Source organism: Toxorhynchites rutilus, chromosome 2 (genome assembly GCF_029784135.1).
Source record: "Toxorhynchites rutilus septentrionalis strain SRP chromosome 2, ASM2978413v1, whole genome shotgun sequence".
In the NCBI taxonomy this organism is placed as follows: domain Eukaryota; kingdom Metazoa; phylum Arthropoda; class Insecta; order Diptera; family Culicidae; genus Toxorhynchites; species Toxorhynchites rutilus.
Window position 1 is genome coordinate 21,435,981 of NC_073745.1, and position 25,526 is coordinate 21,461,506.

At 38.3% G+C, this 25,526-nt stretch overlaps 2 protein-coding genes across 3 annotated transcripts in view; one reads left to right on the plus strand and one right to left on the minus strand.

The window, feature by feature from the left end:
- Nucleotides 1-24,257, plus strand: part of LOC129765639 (diacylglycerol lipase-beta-like) — a 111,853-nt gene extending 87,596 nt beyond the window's left edge. For both annotated transcript variants that reach the window (XM_055766049.1, XM_055766048.1), the window contains exons 3-11: nt 173-270; nt 421-636; nt 704-816; nt 8,399-8,951; nt 9,020-9,143; nt 20,412-20,915; nt 22,905-23,057; nt 23,132-23,244; nt 23,305-24,257. In XM_055766049.1, coding sequence (XP_055622024.1) covers nt 176-270; nt 421-636; nt 704-816; nt 8,399-8,951; nt 9,020-9,143; nt 20,412-20,915; nt 22,905-23,057; nt 23,132-23,244; nt 23,305-23,491 — 2,058 coding nt within the window. In that variant the 5' untranslated portion in view covers nt 173-175 and the 3' untranslated portion in view covers nt 23,492-24,257. The remainder of the gene's footprint in view (nt 1-172; nt 271-420; nt 637-703; nt 817-8,398; nt 8,952-9,019; nt 9,144-20,411; nt 20,916-22,904; nt 23,058-23,131; nt 23,245-23,304) is intronic.
- On the minus strand, nt 19,346-20,482 carry LOC129765640 (uncharacterized). Its single transcript, XM_055766050.1, has 2 exons — nt 20,228-20,482; nt 19,346-20,175 (listed from the first exon to the last, which is right to left on the minus strand). The coding sequence occupies exons 1-2, from the start codon at nt 20,283-20,285 to the stop codon at nt 19,613-19,615; spliced, it is 621 nt and encodes a 206-aa protein (XP_055622025.1). The 5' UTR covers nt 20,286-20,482; the 3' UTR covers nt 19,346-19,612.
- Nucleotides 24,258-25,526: the final 1,269 nt, after the last annotated feature.

The following is a 25,526-nucleotide window of genomic DNA, read 5'->3' on the forward strand; positions in this document are numbered from 1 at the left end:
ATGTTACCTGGTGTGATCAACTATAGAGAAATTAGCGTGCCAATTGCGCGAATACCATTCGACACGTATTATTGTCTCTTATTTGATGGAGAGGCGGTGTTTGAATTATGATGCCTCGTTGATAGTTCGTTCCATAATTAACAATATTTCATTTTATCTGTTGCACTTTCAGGTCATGCCAGCGCTGCGTTTGTTCGGCCGGAAATGGTTAGCCGCGTCGGACGACCTTGTATTTCCGTGTCTGTTCGAGATCGTGTTCCGTATCGTATGGTGATTATCGTATTTTATTTTTTTCCGTTGTTTCTCATCCGATTCAATCATTTTCACTGGCCGTGCTCACTCTCACTCACTATTCCGGTGCCGTGTCGCAAACTAAACTTTCCCATGTTTTGTTTTTCCATTTAACTGCCATTTTTTCAGGCTTGGGCTGATATCATGCGTGACGTCGACGTATTGGAGCGTGACCGCGGAGTGCGATGAACAGGCCGGGTTGGCTGTTCGCATCTACCTAGTAGGAACCCTAGTGTTAATTATAGTAAACATAGTTCTACTCGTACTGCTAGTGAATCGGAGTGCCCAGGGTAGCATTACCGAGGTGCAGAAGCGCCGACTGGTGGCACCACTTTTGGTGATTAAGTGAGTTATGCTTACTGCACTCGGTGAGAAATCTCTTATATTTGAAACACATTTTTTTCCTTTTCAGAATACTTTTAATTCTGCCAGAGACTGGACTGAACATCTTCGGCACGATGTGGGCCTTCTGTGGGACCATCGAGTGCAAGAGTGAAGACAAAATTACGCGAACTGTGATCGAAGGTGAGTACACACAGGTCGTCGCGCGGATGCCGCCTATAGACGACGCTCGTAGCGAAAGGGTTAAATAATTGAGTAAATGTCAATTGTTTTGAAACAAAAAAAATCTTTGCGGCTTCGCAGAGCTTATGCGATTGAGCCTTACAAATAAATTAATTGGAAAAAAAAAATCTTTAAAAATGTATTTAGGAAAGGAAGGTATTCATCGATAAAGAAGAAGGTTACATTCTACAGCTCTCGAGAAAAAACAAAAATCGGTTCGATTCTTAACCAATTTTTCGGTCATTTTAATTTAGATTTAATCGGATTTTGTTCCTCTCTTATTCTGCTTTTGTACCTCCAGTACCCTGTGGTACTTATTCAATCTTCAAATCTTCAATCTGATGTTCAATTTGCCAGGGTTGTTCTATTTATAAATTGATAATTCGTTTTTGTTTACTCAGTGAGACTAATGTGACTACTGTGAACGTGATTTGATCAAAATGTGATTAGAATATCGGTTCATATAATCTTGTTTGGGACGGCGTGTTTGGGATTTTAAAAAAGATATAATTTATTTTTCACTTTATTTAAAACGACGAACGACGCGCGACACCGATACAGGATATAATAGAACTGAAACTGAACACGGGTGAAGGTTCTGCTGTTGTATTTATTGTGTAGATTTGCTGATGCGGCTGGAATCGCCTCCTGGCTGGCTATTGGCTGACCTCGATCGTCCGATATTAGGAATGTGCTGATCGAGGTCCTTCTGGTCACGTAATTATATGTTTATTTTCATGTCAATAGCAAATTTGTTCTCTTCACAGTAGTCCATCAATAATAGCTCCCGCCAGCGCTTCTCTCGACCTTCTGAACACTTCTGAAACTTTTTTAACAGAATGAAGTTTAATAAACTTTTAAACTTTAGCAAACTTTCATTGTGTCATTCAATTTAGGTAAAAGAAGAAATTCACAGAGGGTCATGCGGAACGAATACAGTATGATGTTATGATGGTGGTGATCAGGGTCCAACACTTTCGAAAACGAAACATGAAATTTAACTTCACTCTCATTCGCTTCGTTTCTAGCAGGTACATTTCCATAATCCTCTTCCTCTCTCTTGTTATTGAGTCACAATGAACACATTCGCTGCCAAACATGACTCGTTCATCAGTTATTTTCACTTTTAGCGTTCGTCAATTCATTTTTATTTGAAGCAAATTGTTGTTTTAATGGACGTAGCTGCCTCTTAATTTAATTTGATTACTACTCCACCTCAACAGGTACTTCGGTGTCCGCGTATGCATTTCACAACTATAGAATTACTCATTTTTTGTGAGTTTCCAGATATATGTAAGAAGTCGAAAACGAGATACACACTACAACATGGCGCAGCTTGGTCGTAACCACCCCGAAAGGGTTATTTGAACTGCTTGAGAACTAAAGATGACCTACGAATTAGAAACTTATTGTAATTCATGTTAAATTGGCGTTAAATATGTATGTGAGAGTTTTTCCATTTGGTTCTAAAGTTATGAAACACTGGAATTTTAGTTTTTTTAATGTTTCGCGTTCAATTCTTCACTTTCGTCCGGTTACCTCCCGCCGTTGTGGAAAATTTCCAATATTACTTCAATCCATAAGAAGGGCCCTCGCTCGGATGCTGAAAACTACCGGGCCGTTGCAATCCAGTCTGCGATGCCAAAGTTATTTGAGCGACTTGTTTATTCCCACCTTTACGAATGTATTGCCGGCCGTGTTTCACCAACACAGCATGGTTTCTTGAAAGGAAAGTCAGTTGTCACGAACCTATGCGAGTTTTGCTCTACCGTCACGGGCAGTATATCCAAAGGGTATCAGGTGGACTGTATTTATACAGATATAAGCAAGGCATTCGATGTGGTAGGAATAAATAGCATGATACGCACAGTGGCTGATTTCGGCATTCACGGTAAAATGTTCGGATGGGTTAGGACGTATCTGGAGAGCAGAACGCAATATGTTAAAGTGCGCAAGAATTCATCTAGGTCATTTGGTGTCCACTCAGGAGTTCCACAAGAAAGTCATTTGGGGCCTATCCTGTTTGTCAGGGTCATGAATAGTCTTCCATCATTCTTGACCAACGCAGTAGAGCTTATTTACGCGGATGATGTAAGGATTTTCCAGCCAGTGAAACACATCGTTGACTGTCATCTGCTTCAGCAGGATTTGGACAATTTTGAGAGGTTCGCCGAGAACAATGGACTGAGCGTAAACCCCAACAAATGCTCCGTTATGATCTTTACAAGGAGAGTTCAGCCAACAAGCTTCGACTAGAGGGTGGGAGGTTCGAATCTACAACAAGTAGAGAATGTTCGTGACTCAGGCGTGACGATGGATCAATCTCTTTGGTTCAATTGCCACATAGAGCGAATCGTCAAATAAGCGCTGAAACTATTTGCACTCACTCGTCGATTCGGGCAGGACTTTACAGATCCCCACGCATTCCTAAAAATTTACACCTGCCTTGTATGATCCAAACTCGACTTTGCGAGTGTGGTGTGGCGACCGCAGTACAATCTACAAATTCAAAGACTTGAAAATGTTCAAAAGAAGTTCTTAAAATTTGCGCTGAGAAATCTGGGATGGAGAGAAGAACCCCGGCCACCATATAAAGATCTCAGCTGTTTGGTAGATCCGGATACCATCAGCAGCAGGCACAAAATCGCAGACATAACATTTTTTAGCAACGTATTCAACGGACGGATCATAAGTCCGTGTCTCTACGACAGGATTCGTTTTAACACCAGGTCCCGCTTCTCTTCGTCGATGGAGGATGTTTGACCCACCCCTGAGGAACAGAAACTACACCCAGCATGAACTGACAGCCATATTTATGCGTGAGTTCAACGTGCTGCAAAATATTGTTTCTGTAAATATGACATCAGAAGAAAATTCGAAGAAGATTAAGATTATATTCAAGAGACCAACTGAATGTATAAGTTTTAAGTTTGTATTTTTTTCTGTTTTATGTATTCATGTTTTATTTTAAGAAGGCTAACGGCTGTAATATAGTCCAAATAAGCAGACTTCGTAATCATTTAGTCTGAACACAACAATAAAATTCAAAAGGCCAGTCTTATAAATAAAATTAGTTATTGTATTCTGCACAATATACTTCAATTCAACCGGCTTCTCACATATGGCGTCGTGCACAAATTACGTAACGCTAAAAATTCGGATTTTGGACAACCTCCCCCCTCTACGTAACGCAATTTCCTATCTCTAATACCATAAAGTAACGCAACCTCGACCCCCCTCCCCCCTTATCGCGTTACGTAATTTGTGTACGACGCCTATCTCTGGAAACTCAGAAAAAAAGAGTGGTTCTATAGTTGTGAAAAGCAGTATATAATCTTATTTTTAACATCCATATGAAGTGAAACGAAAACTTGATTTCTGCTGCAAAAAAGTAGTTACACCAAGATTGGATTGCTCCATTATTATTCTGAGTCCTGGTTAGATAACAATCTTTCAGATCTTCATGTAGCATCGTGAATTCAGCCTGGAATGTGTCACGATGTTCGTGGTCGAACTCCTCCGAAACGGCTCGAGCGATTTTGATGAAATTATGCCCAATAAACTTGGTAGGCATTAGAATTGATCGTAAACTTAGCATACATAGTTTACGATCAATTCTCATAGTGTACGCTAGTATACCGATTACCAAATTTTAAATATCGATTAGGGTGGCCCTATGCAGAAAAAAATGCATTTTTTTCTTAAATCTTAGTATTTTTGAATAAATATTCCCACGTCACATTCAACTAAAGCGGCAAGAGGAAGAATCTTGAGAGACGCTGTCATGAGCAAAGCCAACACAGTTTTTGCTATTGCCAGGATAAAACGCAATGCATTTTCATGACATTCCAACGCGTGTGTTCAAAAAAAAAGTTTTCAGTTCAGTTAGCCCACAAAATTGATAGGTAATTTCCTCAGAAATTCAAGATCTGTTTACTGATCAACTACTCACCCGTACTCTGAAAAGCGATCGAGTCTGAATTACGTTGAGCTGCGTGTTCAGTTTCTGTGAAGCATAAGCATGGTAATGGATAATCGGGTGGAATAAACACAAATTTTAAATGAAAATTAGCTCTAGAGGTAGTGGGGGCAAATTGGTCAGTGGGAGCAAAGTGGTCACCTGCTTGTTTGGTAGTATAACTAAAGGGTGTGTCACATCAAATTGCATCACGGAAAAAACGCTGTAGAAATTTAATTTTTAGGAATTATATCTTCAGCTTTCGCTTATAATCAGATAAGAGTGTATAGATCACGAATCCGGAGTTGTCACATCGGGACATCGGTAAGATGCTGGGAATCGTCCAATCCACGGTCAGCAGAGTACTAAAACGATACTTCGAGAACCTAACCATCGACCGGAAGGTGAAGAACGGCAAAAATGGATGCTCCGTCAGTGAAAAAGATCACAAGCGCGTAGTTAAGCAGTTTGGACGTGATCCGAGAAGTTCTGTCCGGGATGTCGCCAATAAGCTGAATTTGTCAAGTTCATTCGTCCAGCGGACCAAGCAGCGGGAGGGCCTGCGTACATACAAGGTTCAGAAGGCTCCTAACCGCGACGAAAGGCAAAACATGGTGGGGAAGACGCGAGCCCGGAAGCTGTACACCGAAATGCTGACGAAGCCGCATTGCCTGGTAATGGACGACGAAACCTACGTCAAAGCGGACTTTCGTCAGCTGCCGGGCCTGTTGTTCTTCTCCGCAAAGGACAAATTCAGCGTTCCGGAGGAGATTCGCAAGCAGAAACTATCCAAGTTTGCCAAAAAGTACATGGTGTGGCAAGCGATCTGCTCTTGTGGAAAGCGGAGCGCCCCCTTCGTGATGACCGGCACGGTAAACGGGCAGGTTTACCTTAAGGAGTGCCTACAGAAGCGCTTACTACCACTATTGAAGCAGCACGAGGGCCCGACCATCTTCTGGCCGGATCTCGCTTCGTGCCACTATTCAAAGGATGTGTTGGAGTGGTACGAAGCCAACGGGGTCACCTTCGTGCCAAAGGAAATGAACCCGCCCAACGCGCCGGAGCTTCGCCCAATAGAGAAATATTGGGCGATTATGAAGCAGGCCCTCCGGAAGAACCCAAAAGTTGTCAATCGGAGGCGGACTTCAAGAGAAAATGGATTTCTGTTCAAAAAAAACTACAACCTGACGTTGTACAGAACCTTATGGACGGGGTAAAGAGGAAGGTGCGATCATACGGGCTTGGGCTCGAAGTATGAATTAAAAGAAAATGCCAAAAGTTGTTTAATAGTTTTTATTTTACTGTCTAAAATTTTCAAAAGGATCGGTCTACTGGGCGAATTTCTACAGCGTTTTTTCCGTGATGCAATTTGATGTGACACACCCTTTATTGACTATTGACACCTTATGTTTGAAAAAAATAATGACTTTTGAGGCACCCTGTACTTCAGTAGAGCTGTCGCATGTCGAAATATAAATAAAAACAGAAATTGCTCTCTCGAATGGCCGTAGTTCTGTGCGCATGGTATCTAAGGAATTTCTCATGGAACTTAGTTTACTCAATCTGATGTTGGACAAATCATAAGTATGGACGACTGTTCATATATTCTAGGAGAGGTGAACAGATATTTTGTTCAATCTCAGCGATTAATTAGCATAGAAATTACTTTGATGTTTGGGGGCAAAGTGGTCATAGGTGCATAACGACTTACAATGTTCTGTTTACTAAAGCTAATATACCTCATGACATTCTGCTCTTGAAGAGGTTCCTTTTGTGGCTTTGACCCTGGAAAAATATGCCACTCCAACTAAACCAAGCCTCATTATGCGGAACGTTATGTGTTTCTTACTACGTTTCTGTATGCATGAGTTGAGACTCTAGGTGAATAGACCAAGCTTATTTCATACATGTACCTACTATATTGAACATGATTTGAACAATTTATTTTATTATTGATATTATTAGCTTGATATGTGCGAGTGGCCACTTTGCCCCCAGTAGGTGACCACTTTACCTCCAAGCAAAAAAAAAAGTGATGAAAAATATACTATTTTGATTTTTTATATTAAAAGCCGTATGCTATCTTGAACAACAATGAGTTGAAATATAATATTCTTAGAAAAACGGGGATTGTGGCGGTATGTGGACGCTGGAAATGAGCTTATTCCTTAGGGTGACCACTATGCCCCCACTTCCCCTACATATGTGTTTTATGTAAAAAAGTAAAACATTCTTTGTGAGTGGGATAAATCTTGAACAAAAATTGTGTATGATGATGATTTTCTACCCCAAATATATAAAGTTTTGGTGGAAATCCGAAGAAATTCTAGTAAAAAATTCAAGTTCGGGTCAGGTCTATGTATTAAAACGACATCGAGTGATAATTTTCATTCGATTTTAAGCAATTCAAAATTGCTTTCCGGAATACGAATGATTTTTTTTTGTGACAAGGCGAGGTTGCCACGTTTGAATATAATGATTGAATTTGAGCGAATTTTTGCAAAAGCCGCTTAAGATCGAATCGTGAAATTCGTTCGAGTTTCAAACTAATCGGAATCGGAAATAACAATGACTGTATTGTTTCATGCGTTCCTTTTTATCGATCACATTCGATACATTTTATAGATCGTTAAAACTTCCAATAACACTAACAATACATTAGTTATGTTTCATTTAACACCCAAAATATTCACTAGAAAACTAGAAATAATTTATGCGGCAGAACAACGTTTGCCGGGCCTGCTAGTATGTTATATAACTTGCATTGTGAGAACCATTTTTATCTTTCTCACGGAGATTCGTTAATAAGTCGGGTCTCTTAAATGGTCCTCCCTCAGGGCTCATGTTTAAGCCCCTACTACTTCTACGTAAGCGATATTGACAATTGCCTTACGCAAAGTTGCATCCTAAGACCACTTGCAGATGATGGAGTGATGTCTGTCGTAGGATCAAACGAATCCGACCTACAAGGACCCATACAAGATACTTTGAACATTTTTTCAAGCTGGGCCATCGGTCTAGGGATTGAGTTCTCCTCTTTCCTTTCCTTTATTTCAAAGTTTCTCTAGTTTTTATAACACATTCCTTACCAGTCAATATCAAATTCAATGAACTTCATGAATTCGGTTTAATTTTATTCCTTCTCATATCGGAGGAAGCTTAGATATGTTATTATCACGTGAGTTAAATCGTCATAAAAATTTGAAGAACCGATTACGGCGTACGCTCATTCATTACCTATTCCCGGAATAAGGACGGACGAGATAAATTGACACAGAAATTTGAATAATACGACGTCAACAATAAACATTTGATGATATGCCAAATGGCATGCAAATAAAGATGGAATAAAAAGCAGCCATACGAGCAATTAATTGCCGTCGAACATGTTTGCTTCATTGAGACCGCCACTGTCGACGTCAAGAAACAAGCAAAAACTAAGCCTCTTGTTGTGTCTCATCAGGCTAATCCAATTGCACTCAACTTGTCACAACAGCTAATGCATTCAGCTCGAGAGCACATTTCTGACCTGGTCCACATCAGCATTCAACTGTATAACATCATTCTTTCTGCCTCTCGTTTCAGCAATTGTACTATTCAACTGGGTAGTGTTTGCGCTTATAATCTTCGGATTAGCAATAGTATTCGACCCGCTCGGGTCAGCCAAATATAAGAATGGCAGGGATAGCAATGACAACGGTCCGATGGAATCGGCAATCCACCGAAAACTGTCGAAGCTGTGGTTCCGTCGGTTCCGGTGGGCGTTCTGTTGCCTTCGGAAGGACGAGTTTGGCCACGAGGCTTTCACACAGGTTGCGAGTCTGCTGAGTGCGTTGTTTCGGGGGACGGATCTGGTACCGTCGGATATAATGGCAGGCTGTGTTCTGCTGAGGGTTCGCCAGAAGAGGGAAACGCGCGAGATGCGAAGGATACGAATGCTGAACGACGAGGGGCCAAGATATTCCACCGACATCACGAGGGTGTTTGCCACATCGCCATCCTGGATGACTATCAAGAACGCGAGGCACTTTTTGCGGTTCGCATTGGCAGCCTACGGCTGGCCAATGGTATGCTACATGCATTGCTGCACGGGGCCGTATCGGTTGGTTCCGAAAATGACATGCTGCGCGTGTTTCCGGTACGGATGACTGCCTTTCACTCCACAATCAGATGATAATTGAAGGGTATATGTTTGTCTTTCCCCAGTCGGAAGCCGCAAATCATCATCGACGACAATTGCTGTCTGTGCCACGTGTCCGGCGTCCGATACACGTCGCGAGTGCGGAGTGAGGATGTGCTGCATGCCTCGTTCAAAAATCATGTGTTTGAGGTAAGTTTTTTTTTTCAAAGCATGTTTATTTTTTTTACACACACAAATTAATGATATTGAAGAAGGAGCTGTTCATATTAGTTCGTCTCTTCGGAGTTTCGGTCTACACCGAGAAATTTAGAGTTTCTCGATCGCATATATTCATTCCAAGCTTTATCATCAGCGTGGTCTGGGTCCGATCCGGAACCAGCGTCATCTATGGAATTATAATTTCCCTTTAACACTGCTTTCAAAATAAATTAATGGCTTACCTCTCATCGCGCCAGCCGAAGGAGTGATCACTTGCAAATCACCGTAAACATCCTCATGGGCTCCCTCGCATTTCACTGCCACCGCAAATAGAACGGTGAAAATCAATGCTAGTGTAATTTTATTCATCCTTCAGAGTTTGTCGCTGTTGAAGTGGCGTCTTTTTGTCTCGTTCTGAACGATGTTCCAACCGTATGTACCTGTTTTTATAGTTGGAAGTCGTCGGAAGCACAAATCACTTAATTTCAATTTGGTTTGTTTTGCAATTGATAAAAGAATCCAGTTTACGAACTAGAAACTGGTTATACCCGTGTTTGCACCCTTTTTTTCCACATGCATTAGAAAATAAAAATATCGCCGTGCTTTAACAGTCGCAGGAATAAAAGGTTGGCGGAACATGTAAAGTGTTTTGTTTCGTTCTCTTGGAAGTAAGGTCAATTAAATAATTTGTCGATAAAGATAAGGCAATTTTAGGTAGCTGATTCTTCATGGTATGACTATGGTGCTTAGTAGTCGAGAGCTTTCCGGCAGAAAACTCCGCCACATTTGTGCGATTAGCATTGACGTCACGAAAGCCCACAGAATAAATTTGACAATTTCAAGAATAGAGCACAATCAGAAACTAGTCATTGAGATTTGTATCTTATACCCAATTATTTCCTTCGAATTCTCGTCGAAACCATACGTGGAGGTTTTAGAATGAATTAATTCATTGCCGGTCAACTAAACCTATCGTTTATTTGAAGATGTTTTTGAAAAGCAAAAAACACTTTCTTGTATGACTACAACATTTAGCAAATATTGTTTTTTTAAAATATAAGCTTGGTGTCTTCGAATACACGTTAAATTCTTCTCTAATTTGACCAGCAATCCCTGTTACGTAGGGTAGGGCGGAATTATAACTTTATTGTATTTTTTGTTTGGTTTTGCTTTAGAATTGTATGTACCACAATGAACATTACCTTTTACCCTTTCAATGAAAATAACCAGAGAATCATTTATTTGACATTTTTCTTTCATTTAACGTCTTTATACACTCGACAACAAAATTAAAAAAACAGAGTGTGACGTCGGAAATTTTAAGTAATTTTTGTCATGCTGTAACTTCATGAAAAACCAACGCATATCGATGGGATGTACATCATTTAGAAGTTACAACTTTCAGGTATTAGAATATTTTACGTACATATTTTTATCTTGGTGTGTGTAGGTGTAGTGGACAATAATATCGGGAAGAAACGAAAAATCGATTTTTTTCTGTTTTTCAATTAACCTTATCAATCAGCTCTTATTTGGTTCCTAGAACTTTCCCATACAGAGATATTTCAGTTTGAATGAAAAATTACCCCTTCGTGTTTGATGATGAATAATTCAATAAATAACCATCGCAACGCAAATTGAAAAACAGTTTTGAAAACTCCAATAAATTCTGCACAAGGATAATATGTTACTTTGACGAAAAAAAAAATTATTTAAATTTTTTGCATCGATTTCAAAAAAGTGCCAAAACTAGGATTTTTATAGCGCTTTACATAATTCAATGTTGTTCTGCAAATATTGCAGTAAGTTCTAATGTTTGCAGGCAAATTTCTAGCCTAGTGCATTCCCTGAACATTTGTGAACGTTTCATATTGATACGTTAAGCCGTTTTTTCCAGCCGATTTTTCAAACTTGGAGTGGATTAGAGGAGCATTCAATCGCAAATTGTACCAGAAGTATAAAATCATACGCGACTCTCAGAATGAACAATTCGTAACTTTCGTCTTTATGAGTTTGTGGATGAAGAGTGTGTGTGTATATGTGGAAATGCGTATGAAAATGTGTGAGTATTATCACTTCTTACAATATTTGTACCTACAAACGCATGAAAACGAAAGTTACGAATCGTTCGTTTTGAGAATCGCGTATGAGTTTGTACTTTTGATACGATTTTCGATTAAATGCTCCTCTAATTTACTCCAAACTTTCAAAAATCGACTAGAAAAAGCGGCTGAACGTATCAATATGAAACGTTCACAAATGTTTAGGGAATTTTTTTATTTACACCCATACCTCGCTATACGGCCGCTCTTTATACGGCATTTCGCTATAACGGCCCCCTTCAATTAAGTCAGGTTTTCGATTTACGGCTCAAAAAGATTCGTTATAGCGCCAGAAAAAAAACTTTCTTTCGATGTCGATACACAGCCATTTCAAACCGATGTAGTAGTTCTCAGATTTTCGTGAAAAGTGGTAGTTTTGTTCCTTGTCGGAAAATAGTGGTCCAGTATTTCTTATTTTTCGTAGAGGTGCCTATTTACACTCTAGGGTGCTCCGAAAAATCAACTTTTTCCCGTTTTTCCAAAAATGCATTTTTCCAATAATTCATATCTTTTACACTTCTGAACCAATTCAGATGATCGATGTATCGATATAATGGTGGTTTGGCATGGAATTGCAGTATACATACACATATTTTATGTAACATGAAGTTGTTTCATTTTTGTTAATGGATTATTGTTGATTTTCGGAGTCTACTATTGTATAATGTACAAATGTATGTACTTGTTATGTATGTAATTTCAATTTTAAATGAAATAAAAAGATAAAACGACAATTGAATAATAAGCCATGTTACATATTTTATAAATTTGGCACCGATCCGACTGAATTTGTATTGTAATAATTGCTTCCTTATACGGCTTTTCGCTTTGCGGCCATGTTTCGTGGAACGGATCTAGGCCGTAAAGCGAGGTATGGGTGTATTTATTTATTTACTGCTTTTCGATGGTTGTTTTTTTGAATAATTCATCATCAAAGACGGAGGGGTAATTTTTCATTCAAACTGAAATATATCTGTATGGGAAGGTTCTAGGAACCAGATAAAAGCTGGTTGATAAGGTTAATTGGATTTGCTGTTGAGTTGGTTAACGAAAAATTGTGTTAGTCCAAAAAATCTTTGGAAAACACAGAAAAATCGATTGTTCATTTCTTCTCGATATTGTTGTCCACTACACCTACACACACCAAGATAAAAATGTGTACGTAAAATATTCTAATACTTGAAAGTTGTAGCTTCTAAATGATGTACATCCCATCGATATGTGTTGATTTTTCATGAAGTTACAGTATGCCAAAAATCACTTAAAATTTCAGACTTCGCACTCTGTTCCTCTATTTTTTTGTCAAGTGTATTTCAGAAAAAACTATCCAACTAACCCCACACACGGGGTAAGTTGATTAATATATAGAGCATGTATATCATATAGTAGGCATGTTCTTTTTAATCAAATAAAAAGCGTTTTTCCATTACAGGTTCCCTTCATTATTAATTAATTGATTAAATCAAAACAAAAACAGTTAACAAATATCATGTTTTCAAGTAAAAAAATTATAGGAGGTTGTGTCCAAGATACGACCGCATTGTTGGCGTAGAACTATGCTGTTATTTTATATAAGTCGCTTGTTTATACCTTCGGATATTATTCTATAATGCTGTGAAATTTTAGAAACAACTGCTTAGTAGAATAAACTCTGAAATGATTTTTTCATTGTAGAATCAGTTGACGATAATTGATTGATGATTCATTCTTGCCCGCGCAAAACAATCGTATGTCGCAATTTATTTCATGTCAATGCATTGAAAATTTACCTCGAAGGCTATTCCGGTGGCCTTTTTCGAAATTGACATAGACTCGGCTACAGTCGATTATATACATGTTGCACCAGCACCATTATTCCATATCTTATAACTACATCAATATATCTTTGGCACCGCATGTAAACAACAACAATGACAACACTTGCAAGTATCAAATATCATGCTACATGTTATTCAGTATTTCCTCAGTGGAATTGCACCTCTAGGCATCGTTCGTACAACGTAAACCAAGCGCCAAACAAGCGTTCACCATAGCATGCATACAGAGCCATACATTGGTTGCTTGAAACTACTAGCAATATAAACACTTCTCATCATTTTGCGCTATTCTCAAAAGAAACGCTTCTGTTAATATTACTGGCCTCGAAAAGAGTTGCATTACTTTCTCATGCTCGAGAGAAGCGCAGCTGTCACCCTTAGTGGAGGAAGTTTTGCTTCTGGCAAGCAAAACCTAATCACATACAAAATTCCAGAACATTTACTTTCTTGATGACTAAACAAGAGAAATAAACTCTTTTTGTTAATAACAACCTCGAAAACAGTAGCAATGCTTCATTATGATCAATATTAGCGCAAATGCAATCCTAGTTGAAGGCAGTTTTGCGACTGGCACGCGAACCCAAATAACTTATAACATTCCAGTAGGACATTCAAGATGCTTGGTATTTCCAAATAATTTTTTGGTGCACAACCTTAACGTCTGCTTCGCCATAACATCAGTTTAATGCATTGATGCATTCTCAAAGGCACCAACGAAGCCCTTATGAAGACGGAAAATAAACAATGTTAACTGCTTGGAAAAAGACTGAATTATGCCACACAGCTTGTACTCTGCTGTAACACCCATCGATGCGAATTCGCTGATGAGTTTGTCAAGAGCGACCGCCTTCACCACCAGCGGGGGAAGCTTGATTTTGGTTGCTGCCTGGGCGTTTAAATTTTCGACCGACGAGTCAAAATCGCCTACTTCGCTGTTGTTCGGTGCGGTGTCACATTCGCGAAGGCTCGGTTCATTGCGAACGCTTTTTACTGCACCAACACCGCGTGCATCATTAGATGACGCTTACCTCAAAATTTTATTGCCCCTTGCAATGCGTTCGATTTTTGCAGGGCTCGAGCCTGCCTTCCTCTTCTTCTTGCTCATTACACACTACGCGAAACGTCCAATTTATGACGCGGAAAGAAGAACACACGATACGAATAACGCGAAAAACGAACAGAAAAATCAAACGACGATTTCCAAGTTGGATTACCACTGGTGGGGTCCAATCTTAGATCGAAGCGCAGCGAAAGCAAAGTGAACTGGATTACTCAACAGTCCGATGCCGAATGAAAATTTGCCTCAGCGAGATCCACTGTTTATACTCTAGGCAAGTATTCCCCTTCATTTTTCTTCTTTTCCTTTGTTCACGGAGACTTTAAATACTACGATTTCCCCTCCGTTGGTCGTCGATAAGTTGCTCGTTATTGATAGCTCTGTTCGGGAAAGCACTCAAAAGGACAGATCAAATGTATGGGAAAATAGAAACACTTAAAGTTTTCATGAATTTTAGCCATTTACTAACCTGGGGATTCTAATGTATGGCATATTAAACAAATCTTACGGAATTTCCGATTCGTTTAGTGTGTAAATCGCCAAAATCCGTTCGCGGCAAAAATAGTTATTAACGTTAACTTTATTTCATAAAAACGTGACCTGTTTTCTAATTTGACACCCTTAATGTAAGACGTAGTCCTACGTCAAAAGTGGACAAACCATGATCATATTTTCGACTGGACAAACCAAAATCATTTATCTTAGGCGAGTCCTACTGTCATCTCGAAATTGTTTTGTCAAAAATCGACATTGTGGACATGCCTTTTTTTTCGGAATACAGGAAAACCTGATTTTGTGCGGTTGCTTTTTGTGCGATTTCTCATTTGTGTGACTGTTTAGGTGCGATATTGTTACTTGTGCGATTAGTTTGTGTGATTCAAGACCCGATGTCATGATAAAATCGCACAAAAAGAGTCGCACAAACGAGGAATCACGCGAAAAGGGACCGCACAAAAACAGGTTTGCCTGTACGAGGCAATACGTATGGTTTAGGGTGCGAATGAAAAAAGTCATCTCGATTTTTCATATGGTTCTTCGCGCGAATAGTTGATTGGATGCCAAATGTTTTAAAAATGTCTTAAAGTTGCATGAAACGTCGAGATTTACAGATTTTTTTTTTTGTCAAAAATCGACTTTTCAGACAGAAAAACGACGAATAGTGCCAAAAAGTAAATTTTTGACAACAAATTGAAAGGGGTTGTACCTTGGACACGACGATATTTTCGACGAAGAACTTCGGAATTATATTATTCAATCCGCTTGTTTATTACTTTGGACATTATCTTAGAACGCATCGAAATTGTTGAAATAACTTTTTAATTGAGTTATTTTTACTACTTCAGTAGCGAAAATTTTCATTTGAAATTTGAAAAATTTAAAACTGTCCTCGGGCCTGGTAAATTGATAGAGAATAAATATCCCTAAATGGAAATTGCCATCAGACTTCGACAATCTTCATATCAGATATATTACATATTCTATATTATATATGGAAAAGTTATTTTTCTTTCATAATTTTCATCTTGAAAGTGCGTTCATTCCACCTGAATTGTCGCTTCCCAAACTCGTGATAGAAAGCTCAATGTCGCCAACGCAAATTAACTTCTCGCTCTAAACGAATAACTCCGCTCCGTCTGTGCTGTAGGTCCGTACTGAGAACCGGCTGTCTGACAATATAAATATATCATGTGTTTGTCGGCTCATGCCGGTACGTGTCTGATAAAACAGTGTTTGTTTTCTGTGTACAACATACTTCATAGCAAACCCCTCATTCCATTCAACAACTATCAAATTTTGCACAGAATGTTTGCATTGAGCTGCACAAGTAGAAATATTTCCTTTCGATTGATGCAAATATCTCTGCGAACTTTTAAAAAAATGGCGAAGCTTAAAGCAGTATTCTTGTCTAGAAATTTGAAAAAAAAATCAAATTTTTTTCTTCATATTTGTGTAGTTTAGGAATTCATGAACATACCCTAAAAAGCACTTTTCGACAATCCTATTATTTACTGAGTCATAGCCATTTTAGTGATGCGGTATCTAATCTAGTACGGTTTGACATATAACTTCAAACGCGTTTTCCTCGGAATTAGATTTTTCAAGTACACATTCTACAAGTACAAGTTCTACTGAACCGATTTATGTCGTTATTAGCTATTAGCTATAATCTGTTAGCGCTTTTTGTTTATTTGGTTCCATCCCAACTTAACGATTTAACTGTGCTGCCGACTCGCACTAGACGACGCCCAGAACATGCAACAGTAAGATATTCTTACTGGGATTTGGAAGCTTACTTCCATGAAAGAAACAGGAAGTGGGTTATATCTATCTTATAACCGCAAGGGTGACGTAGGACTATCGTTGATTTAGAGATCATTTGTTTGAAGTTGAATCTCAATCCATTCTGAATGAATGAATAAATTAATATTTGGGGGACTTCGAAAACGAGAGCGTTACGTTGGAGGCACAAGGTTTTATGCATCCAATATAGGATACGAAAAACCTTGTTCTGAAGAATAATCTTCAGAAGCTAACCTGCTAACTGTACTTGATTGACAAATCACAAACCCAAATGTATTATATGGATATTTTATGGCTAGAAAACATTAAAATAAACTCTTTCGCTTGAATGTAATTTTCAATTCCAAGGGGAACTGGCAGATTATTTTCCAGCAACCATTAGATATTTCCACATTTTCCTCGATACTGGAAGCCCACCAGTGGTTAATGCTAATTCGATAACCATCTGTTAATAGCACTTGCTTGAAACATATTTGGTCACAGTGTTACATGGATAGAAAACATTCAAATAAACTATTTCACATGAATGTATTTTTAAATTCTCAGAGGAACTGGCAGTTTATTTTCCAGAAATGATTAGATCTTTCCGGAATTTTCTCGATGCTGAATGGCATCCAAACGGAAAGAATTCCGCGCGTGTATGTGTGTGTGTGTGTAGCGGCTGCTTCGAGATCTTCCCGGGGAACCGTTTGTGGCATTACTCTCCTCCTGATGGATTCCCTTCTGGCCTAAGGTGCACAAACAGGCTCTTGGTGACACCGTTCATCCGCGCAATTATGATAAACGAAGAGCTTCACCACAACAGCGACAACATGCTCCAATCGCTGTTCAATTATAAATGAGTGGATTTTCGAGCGGCGCTCGCTTATATACCGATTGGTGATTTCAATAGTCTGTTTTCAAAGCAATTTTTAGACTATTGAAACAAGTTTTTGGATCAAAAAGTAACAAGTATAGAACGCGTAGACATTTTATCTTTCGAATGAAGTGTTTATCATACCATTTCGTTCAGTTGTTTAGGAGCTATTAACGCTCAAAATCTCGGTCTCCGGCGTAACGCTTTCGTTTTCGAAACTTTGATTTTACACCCCGGTATAGAAATGAAAGACGTAGTCCTACGTCAAAAAATATGCACATTCTGAGTATATTAAAAATATACTTGTTCCACTCTGACTGAACGGATCAGTGAAAAATGTTGGTCTTCAGTGTGAATGATCGCAAAATGTACTATTTCAGAGTGCGATTTAGACTGTAGCGATGAAAATTAATTCGAGTTTGATGATTCTATTGACGAATTCTATCTAAGATGATTGGAAATGGGAAGTTTATACTTTAACATGTTTCCCGTGCAATCATATTCATGCCTGTAATAGATGGCAGAAACTATTATGCTGAACGCAACCAAATGTGTATGCAGTTCCAACCTCACAACCCTCCTCGCTTTAATTTTCATAACAGAGTGACACCTTTTGACTGATAACTGTTAATTGATTGAGAAATATTTCGAAATTGTTCAGTCATAGTGAACTAAATCTAAAAAAAAAAATGCTTCATTTGGTTCAATCAGAACCATCAGCAGCCAAATAAATGCCTTTTTTGGCTTGATACTTGATGGTTTTTACAACTATCGTACGTCGAAAAATTGCCAGAGAATAACCAACATTTCTGAGAACAATATTAAACGAAAAAATTAAATGCTTTGAAAATTGCAGAGCACCGAACTTCAAGTTCGTTTTTCTCGGAATCATAAAAATGTCATATGGTTCGGTCTGACGTAACACCGACCATATAGAATGCAAATAATTACGACACGATATTTTGATTGCCAATACAAACATAGTTCGCCTACCTCGCCTCCACCTCGATATGTTTCACATTGCCTTGGCGCCATTTATGGAACTGAAGAGCAAACGGAATATTGACGCAATAATTTTACACGCACACACCTGCAAAAAAAGAATACGTCGAATTTAAGTTGACCAAATTTTGATCGCTTCACTCTTTATATGAACGTAAGGTTATCCAAAACTAAAAGCTTGTAGCTCGTTAAAACAAGATATATCTCATCGTCAAACGTCAATTTAACACGAAGTGACAGTGTTTAAAAATAGCTTTTATTCGTTAATGTTTTTTTTGCTGATTGTGTATCTGTACATCGGTAAATAAACATTCGTTTGTATTTTAAAATTGTAGGGTAAATGTCTTGGTTTGTTTACGCAACTGGTAAATGCAAATCGATTTTTCTTCATGAAAATCCCATATAATTGATACGAGTTTGGATTTGTTGAAAAGTCCCAAGTTGAAATAATTCAAATTTTTATGGTTTTTTAACGATTTTCCTCAAAGAGAAATTATTATCATGGTTTGACCACCTCTGATCATGGTTAGTCCAAAAAATGACCATGGTTTGTTCGGTTTTAGAAATCATCATTTTAGAATGAAAACATTTTAATTTTCAAGTAGATGTTGCATTTATCATTGCTTGAGTTTACTGTCATCATAATATCCATTCATAATTTAGGCTTTCTTCAGAATATTGCCTTTTCTTGGGCATTTTAAAAGTGTTACCCTCAACACAATCAATAAACAAACTGCAGCGCGCCAAGCGGTTGCCATAGAAATCATGTGGACAAAACAACATTATTGAATTGGACAACTCATGATCAGAATTGAGTTAATCAAAATGCGTTAATTTAATGGTTTAGCTATGTAAATTTGATACAAATGGTGTGCAAACATGATGTTTACAATATTTGTAAGTGTTATAATCCAGAAAAGGTCTGAATACGTGCCAAATAATCATCTGGTGATCGATTAAAAGTTAGCTCGAATGAGGGGCGCATTGATACCAATAGAAGGTGTATTTTGTAATCCTAACATGTGATTCTTAAAAATATACTAGAAAACTACTGTAAATCATGAAAAAGACAATTTTATTTAAATGTCTTGAAACATTCGAATACCTGATTTGACAAAGGTTTGCTGAATTAGAGCATTCAAAAAAGTGGACAAACCATGATCATATTTTCGACTGGACAACCCAAAATCATTTACCTTATAATGAAATCCGAACATTTCTCGTCCCCTATAATCTTGTAATTCATCGAACATTTTCTAAATTTATATTTTTGAGAAATTCTGATTTTTCTATTGTAACTATTTACCAATACACACTCAGTGATCTTAACCCGTATCGGTAGGGGAAGTGGCAGTGGTTGTGGGTGCAGCGGTAGTGCTTTTGTTTTTAGCGAAGTTGTAATGGAAATAACCCTCTGTGCGTTTGGTGTAAGTACTGTCATGACTTCCCATCAATGATATCTTGTCGAAAAAATTGTCCCAATCGAAGGGAGAGCGCTTCGAACGTTTCACCAATCTCGGATTGTTGAATTGCCTTCGAGTCGCAGACACATGTGCCCTGCGGAAGTTTCTGAGCCGCTGCTGTTGGGAATTCCGGATAGATATCTGTCTTTTTCCAATGGATTGATTGCTTCCATCTTCGCTCAACACTGTGTCCTGGCAGTGGAATTTAGGATTCCCGTACTCATCAAAACTATAGGATACACAGTCACAACAATAGCACACACTAACCGGACTCGGGGATCGTTGTTTTCGCTCTTGGTCCGAATGTATGTATATTTCCACATCGCAGTAACAGGTACTGTGATGATAGTTGGGAGTTTTGGTGACTCCATCGAATCCAAAGGCAGTGGATGTTTGTTTCTGGTTGAATGTCGCCGTTGCATGATCTGTTGAGTTGAAACTGTTATCGAAAACCATCTCTTCGAGTGTTCCACTTACCTTCGCAGTGGCAAAAGGTTGCCTGTAAACCGAACCACAATAATATAATACACTTCATGATTGTCAAACCGCTGTTCTTTCAACCGGCCTCTTATAGCTGGACGAGAATCATTAAATCTAATAGAAAAATTCCTCCTCTCAGCAAAAATGCATTCCTCGAACTAATAATCTCCTTCCGTTTCAGCTACCATTTTGCATACTGGTAGACCACAGCACTAAAAGTATCGTCATATCGATCCGAGGCAGTTTGTCGATGCGCGATGTGTTCACCGATTTGGTCGCGAATGCGGAACGCTTCGACGCACCCGGGATGCCTCCGGAATCGTCCGCCCATCGGGGCATGGTAGCCGGTGTGGATTGCATGCTGAAACGTCTACGGGAAGGAAATATGCTCGAGAGGATTTTCAACACCTATCCGGAGTACACGCTGGTACTGACGGGGCACAGCTTGGGCGCCGGAGTATCAATCCTGCTGGCGGCGCGGCTAAGGAATCGTTTCCCTGATTTGCGGGTTTATGCCTTTGCCACCCCGGCTGGGTTGCTGAGTCGTGAAGCGGCACGATATACCGAGAGCTATGCGTTCACCATCGGGGTCGGAGACGACTTCGTGATGCGGTTGGGGGTGGATTCGATCGAGAATCTGCGCACCAGTGTTATCGAAACGATACGGGCCTGCAAGTTACCGAAGGTGAGTTTTTTGGATTACATATATATATATATATATATATATATATATATATATATATATATATATATATATATATATATATATATATATATATATATATATATATATATATATATATATATATATATATATATATATATATATATATATATATATATATATATATATATATATATATATATATATATATATATATATATATATATATATATATATATATTTGAATTTCTAATGAAGAAGGTTGGGTTTTTGGGACCTTGATATATTCTATTTAAAAATCATGTGTGTTTAGGATGATTTGGACAAGAGTCTTCAATAATATCCACAGTAAAATAAAAATAATATAACGGATCAAAGTGCATTCTATGTTTCTTTTTGCTCCTCTATATTTTTGCTGCGTGTATCGGAGAATTTGAATTGAAGTTTAATTAACTGGAAACTCTACATAACATGAATCATTGCATTGTCAGGGTTGCCAATGTTCCAGTTTAAACTGGATTCATCCAGTTTTTGACGTGGGATTACGCCTAACACAGACTTCAAAACCAAGATGTCTGGGGAAATCGGCTTAACAAATAAATGCAAACCGCGAGTACTTTTGTACTCGCTTGGCTTTGTGCAAACTAGAATATGTTTCCTTAAAACAGTCTTCCGGGGGTCCTTCTGCACTCGCATGTTTTTTTTTGCACTCCGAAAAGTGTTTTCCTAACACAGATTACAAAAGCGGGTACGAACACCACGCACCATATCTTCTGCTCACTGAATTCCTACGCATACCATTTGATGATTAGGCAAGATGTTAATAACCAGTTGCTGCGATGACACCTATTGATTAAAAAATATGCGTTCGACGTACATGTCAAAATCGAAACTGAGTGCCTGAAGTTCATAAAATCAAGCAAATTCGCGATTCGAGAAATACGTACACTTGAGAGATGCAAACTTCAGAAGAAAACGTTAAATAAAATAATCGTTTGATAATTCTTCTGTTCACATGTTTTGTCCTAGGCATCATACCAAATAATCTATCACAATGCATGAATTGACCTTATATGGAATTGTACAATCTTTTCACTCACAAAGCAAATATATTGAATTCAATTGAATTCGGGAATTGTTTCATTCAGTCAAAAATTTAATCAATTCAAACAAATGATTGTTACGCTAAGATAGTCCTACGTCAATCTTGCGGTTATATCATAAATATAACCCACCCATTTTTTTCTCGATCTAGTCATCCAGTTGAATACTAAAAACTTCCATTTTTGTTTAAACATTCACAGTTTTATCCAGTTTTTTTTTTGTATGTGGGCTTCAGTTTCACCCGTTTTATGTAAAATAAATTTATAATGTATGAATGTATGAATGTTATCCCTCCCACCACCTTTCTATCCCTTGCCCTTGGATCGATCTTTCTTTGAGATTAGAAAAATTGAGATTAGGTTCGATGTTGTGATCTATAACCTAAAATCGTGTCCCCATACACAAACATTAATCACATTATCGAGCAGCTTTGTGACGATCTCTTACAGCGATTTTATGGACATGAAGCAATTAACATGAGTTTTTTCATTTTTTATCCAAATAAAATCGTGTTTTCTAGCAGAAAAGATTCCCAAATATTGTTTCACAGTAATGTTTTAATGATTTATATCGTCATTTTGTGAACCAGATATGTATACTACACGAAGTTTCGAATGAAATTCTAATTCTCAAACAGTGGAATGGGTAAACAAATAATTGGCGATCTTAATATAAAACGGTTTTCTTCCAGTTTTTTATGAGCAATCTTCTAGTTTTTTGAAAAATATTATTGGCAACCCTGCACACAATTCTTACGCAAGAGCTTTCAAAAGCTGCAAGCTTTTCCTCACGAACGACTAGCCGGTCGCATGCAAGCTCTTGTACGCAATATGTTCAATGTAATTTTGACCTTAATTTGCATGCTTATAATGGCGCCTGTCATTTACCTCTGCTCTTTTATTTCAGTGGCGAATAATGTTGAACGGTTTTGGATACGCCCTGTTCGGTGTACCTTCGCGGGATCTGGAAACCACATGGCGCGATGTGACGGAAATCACGCGAAAAGCCGGTCAAAGTCCGCTGCTCAATGAGAGGCCAATTCAGACGGTGGCTGCTGCTGTGAGTCACTTTTCTTGCAATTCAAAGTCGATCACGATTAGAGTCGTTATCAATCTTTGTCATTTTCTTTTTAGGAATCGGGGGTACTGACAAGTGAAATCTCCAAACGACGCTTCGCCAAAACTCGTCTCTACACAGGAGGGAGAATCTTACACATCGTGAGGCGCAAGAAAACTGAACTCGAAAAGTAAGTACTTCGCAAAAATGCTGCTACCTCAAACACACTTGTACTTTTTTGAATTTACAGGAAAACCAACACGGGCGGTCCCACCTTCGAGATGCGCTGGGCTACGGCGGAGGACTTCATGGAGCTCAAAGTAATGCCCCGGATGCTGTTGGACCATCTGCCGGATAACGTTTTTAAAACACTGACAACCATTCTCGAGGAGCAGAAAACTCACAACGGATCAATACTCTCTCTGCAGGAGATTTGAGGAGGGCGGTGTGGAAATAGGAATGCCAAAAGAACCAATGGTTAGGTAATGGTTGGTGACAAACAAACCCCAGTTATGTAGTTCATAAGTGCCTTAAGAATCTTGCCGTTTGCGTATACAATGTTATTTTAACGTCCAAATTTTAAACGTCGCGCGTAGATCTAAGTTGATCTACAATGTTTTAGAATAGATATATTTACCAGAAACCTATGAAATAGGAGTTACATTCTTGTCTTCATCGTACCTTAGGTGGTAAATCATAGATGTATCGCTCTCTCTCTCTGTGTTTAGTTAAGTTTTAGACCGATTTTGCTCACTAATAGTAGTCTAAGGTCGCGGCGGATTTCATCTGAGTTCCAACTTCTCCATTAATCATTCCATCGTATAGATCTGAATAGCCTAAAAAAATGTTGTTCATTCAACTGTGTATAAGTATTGTTCCGAGGTAAGCATAATGCTGCACCCAAAACAGTTCAGTTCAGGAGTCTCAAACAGACGCACTGTATTGTAAGTAAGACAAGTATTTACTCAATTGTATTGATTTTTTGAGGATCGCGGAGACGTATTTTTGGAGGTATTTTATTTTAGGCTACGGCATACGAGAGTTTGTAAGACGACAATGCGGCAAAGCTGTGTATTTGATGATTGTCAATTTTGGTTGTGATATAATTGCTGTTTAATATTTATCTGAAGCAATGAAGATTGATGTGATGTTATTGTACATCCAGTGTTGAATGGAATTGAAATGTATAATGTAATATTTGTATGGAATGAGTTTTTGTACGCGTAGAGAATATCACACTCACTCAGACAGTTGTTTGAAATGTGATAACATTCTGATATTTGAAAATAATTTATAAATTGTATTGAAAGTAATAATTTATCAACACGTTAAACCCCGACCAAGTCTGGCTTGCGTCGGTCGCTGTGGACCAACAAGGGCATCTTCTACAAATCATTTCCTTGTTTTGTCACTGTCGGTCCCAGTTAAATGACTTTTGCAGCCGTATGGCACCCGCCATGTTTTTGGTGCCAACATCTCAAACGTAAGAAGTATTTGTTTTCTTCAAAACAGCGATCCGCGTTGACGGCAGTGAGCTTTGTTTACTAGTTTAGGGAGGCGTCAAAGAATAGCTGATTTTCAGTCGGAATGAACGTTTTCAAAATTAAAATTATGAATGAAAGTTAGCTTTTCCATATCAAATTAGTATTCTGTTTAAATAAAAACATTTTTGTTTGCAGGTGGGGAAAAAGTATCATACGAAAATTGTTTATGAAGACAATTTTGTATTATAAAGAAAAAAATCAGGTAGAGATTACACTAACGATTTTGGGACCCAAATTATGGCTCTAACTTGAAGTCGCCACCAGACGTCGACGTCATCGCGAATTACCAATTTACCATCATCTGACATATCGTGATGCCGATGATGAACTTTGGCAGCAGAGGGATAGTGAGATAGGCGGTGACGGTAGGTAGAGTGAGATAGCTATAATCGTGTCATACACCTGTACTTTTGCCTTCTTCACACCGTTTCTCCCTCAACATGACTCAATAGTCAATCAGGCGTTTAGTCGCTTTCTCCCTCTACGACTCGACTATCTCATTTCATTCTTCCCCGTCAAAAGGACCTCATAGCATTTTGAAGTCTCAAAATGAATTCGTTTCTCTCTCTCATGTATCACGTATGCATATTCCTTGGAAAAATTGGTATATATGACGATCTTTTTGGTAAATATTACCAATGATTAGTCAATTTTAGCAATACGAATTATTCGTACATATTACCCAATAACATTGGTAAACAAGTGTCAAACCGACAAGTTTAACATATATTTAAACATGTTATGTTAACCCAACCTGTATATGTATGTTTTGTTATTGATTTATTTAGTAAATATTGAACTATTGTATGCAGTTTTAGTCATTTATTGAACTATCTAACAAGTGACCCGACGTCTGATCCTGCATCGATTGAGTCTGATTCGCGGCTACAAGTTAGGAAAAATACACTATGATCACTACAAACAGCAA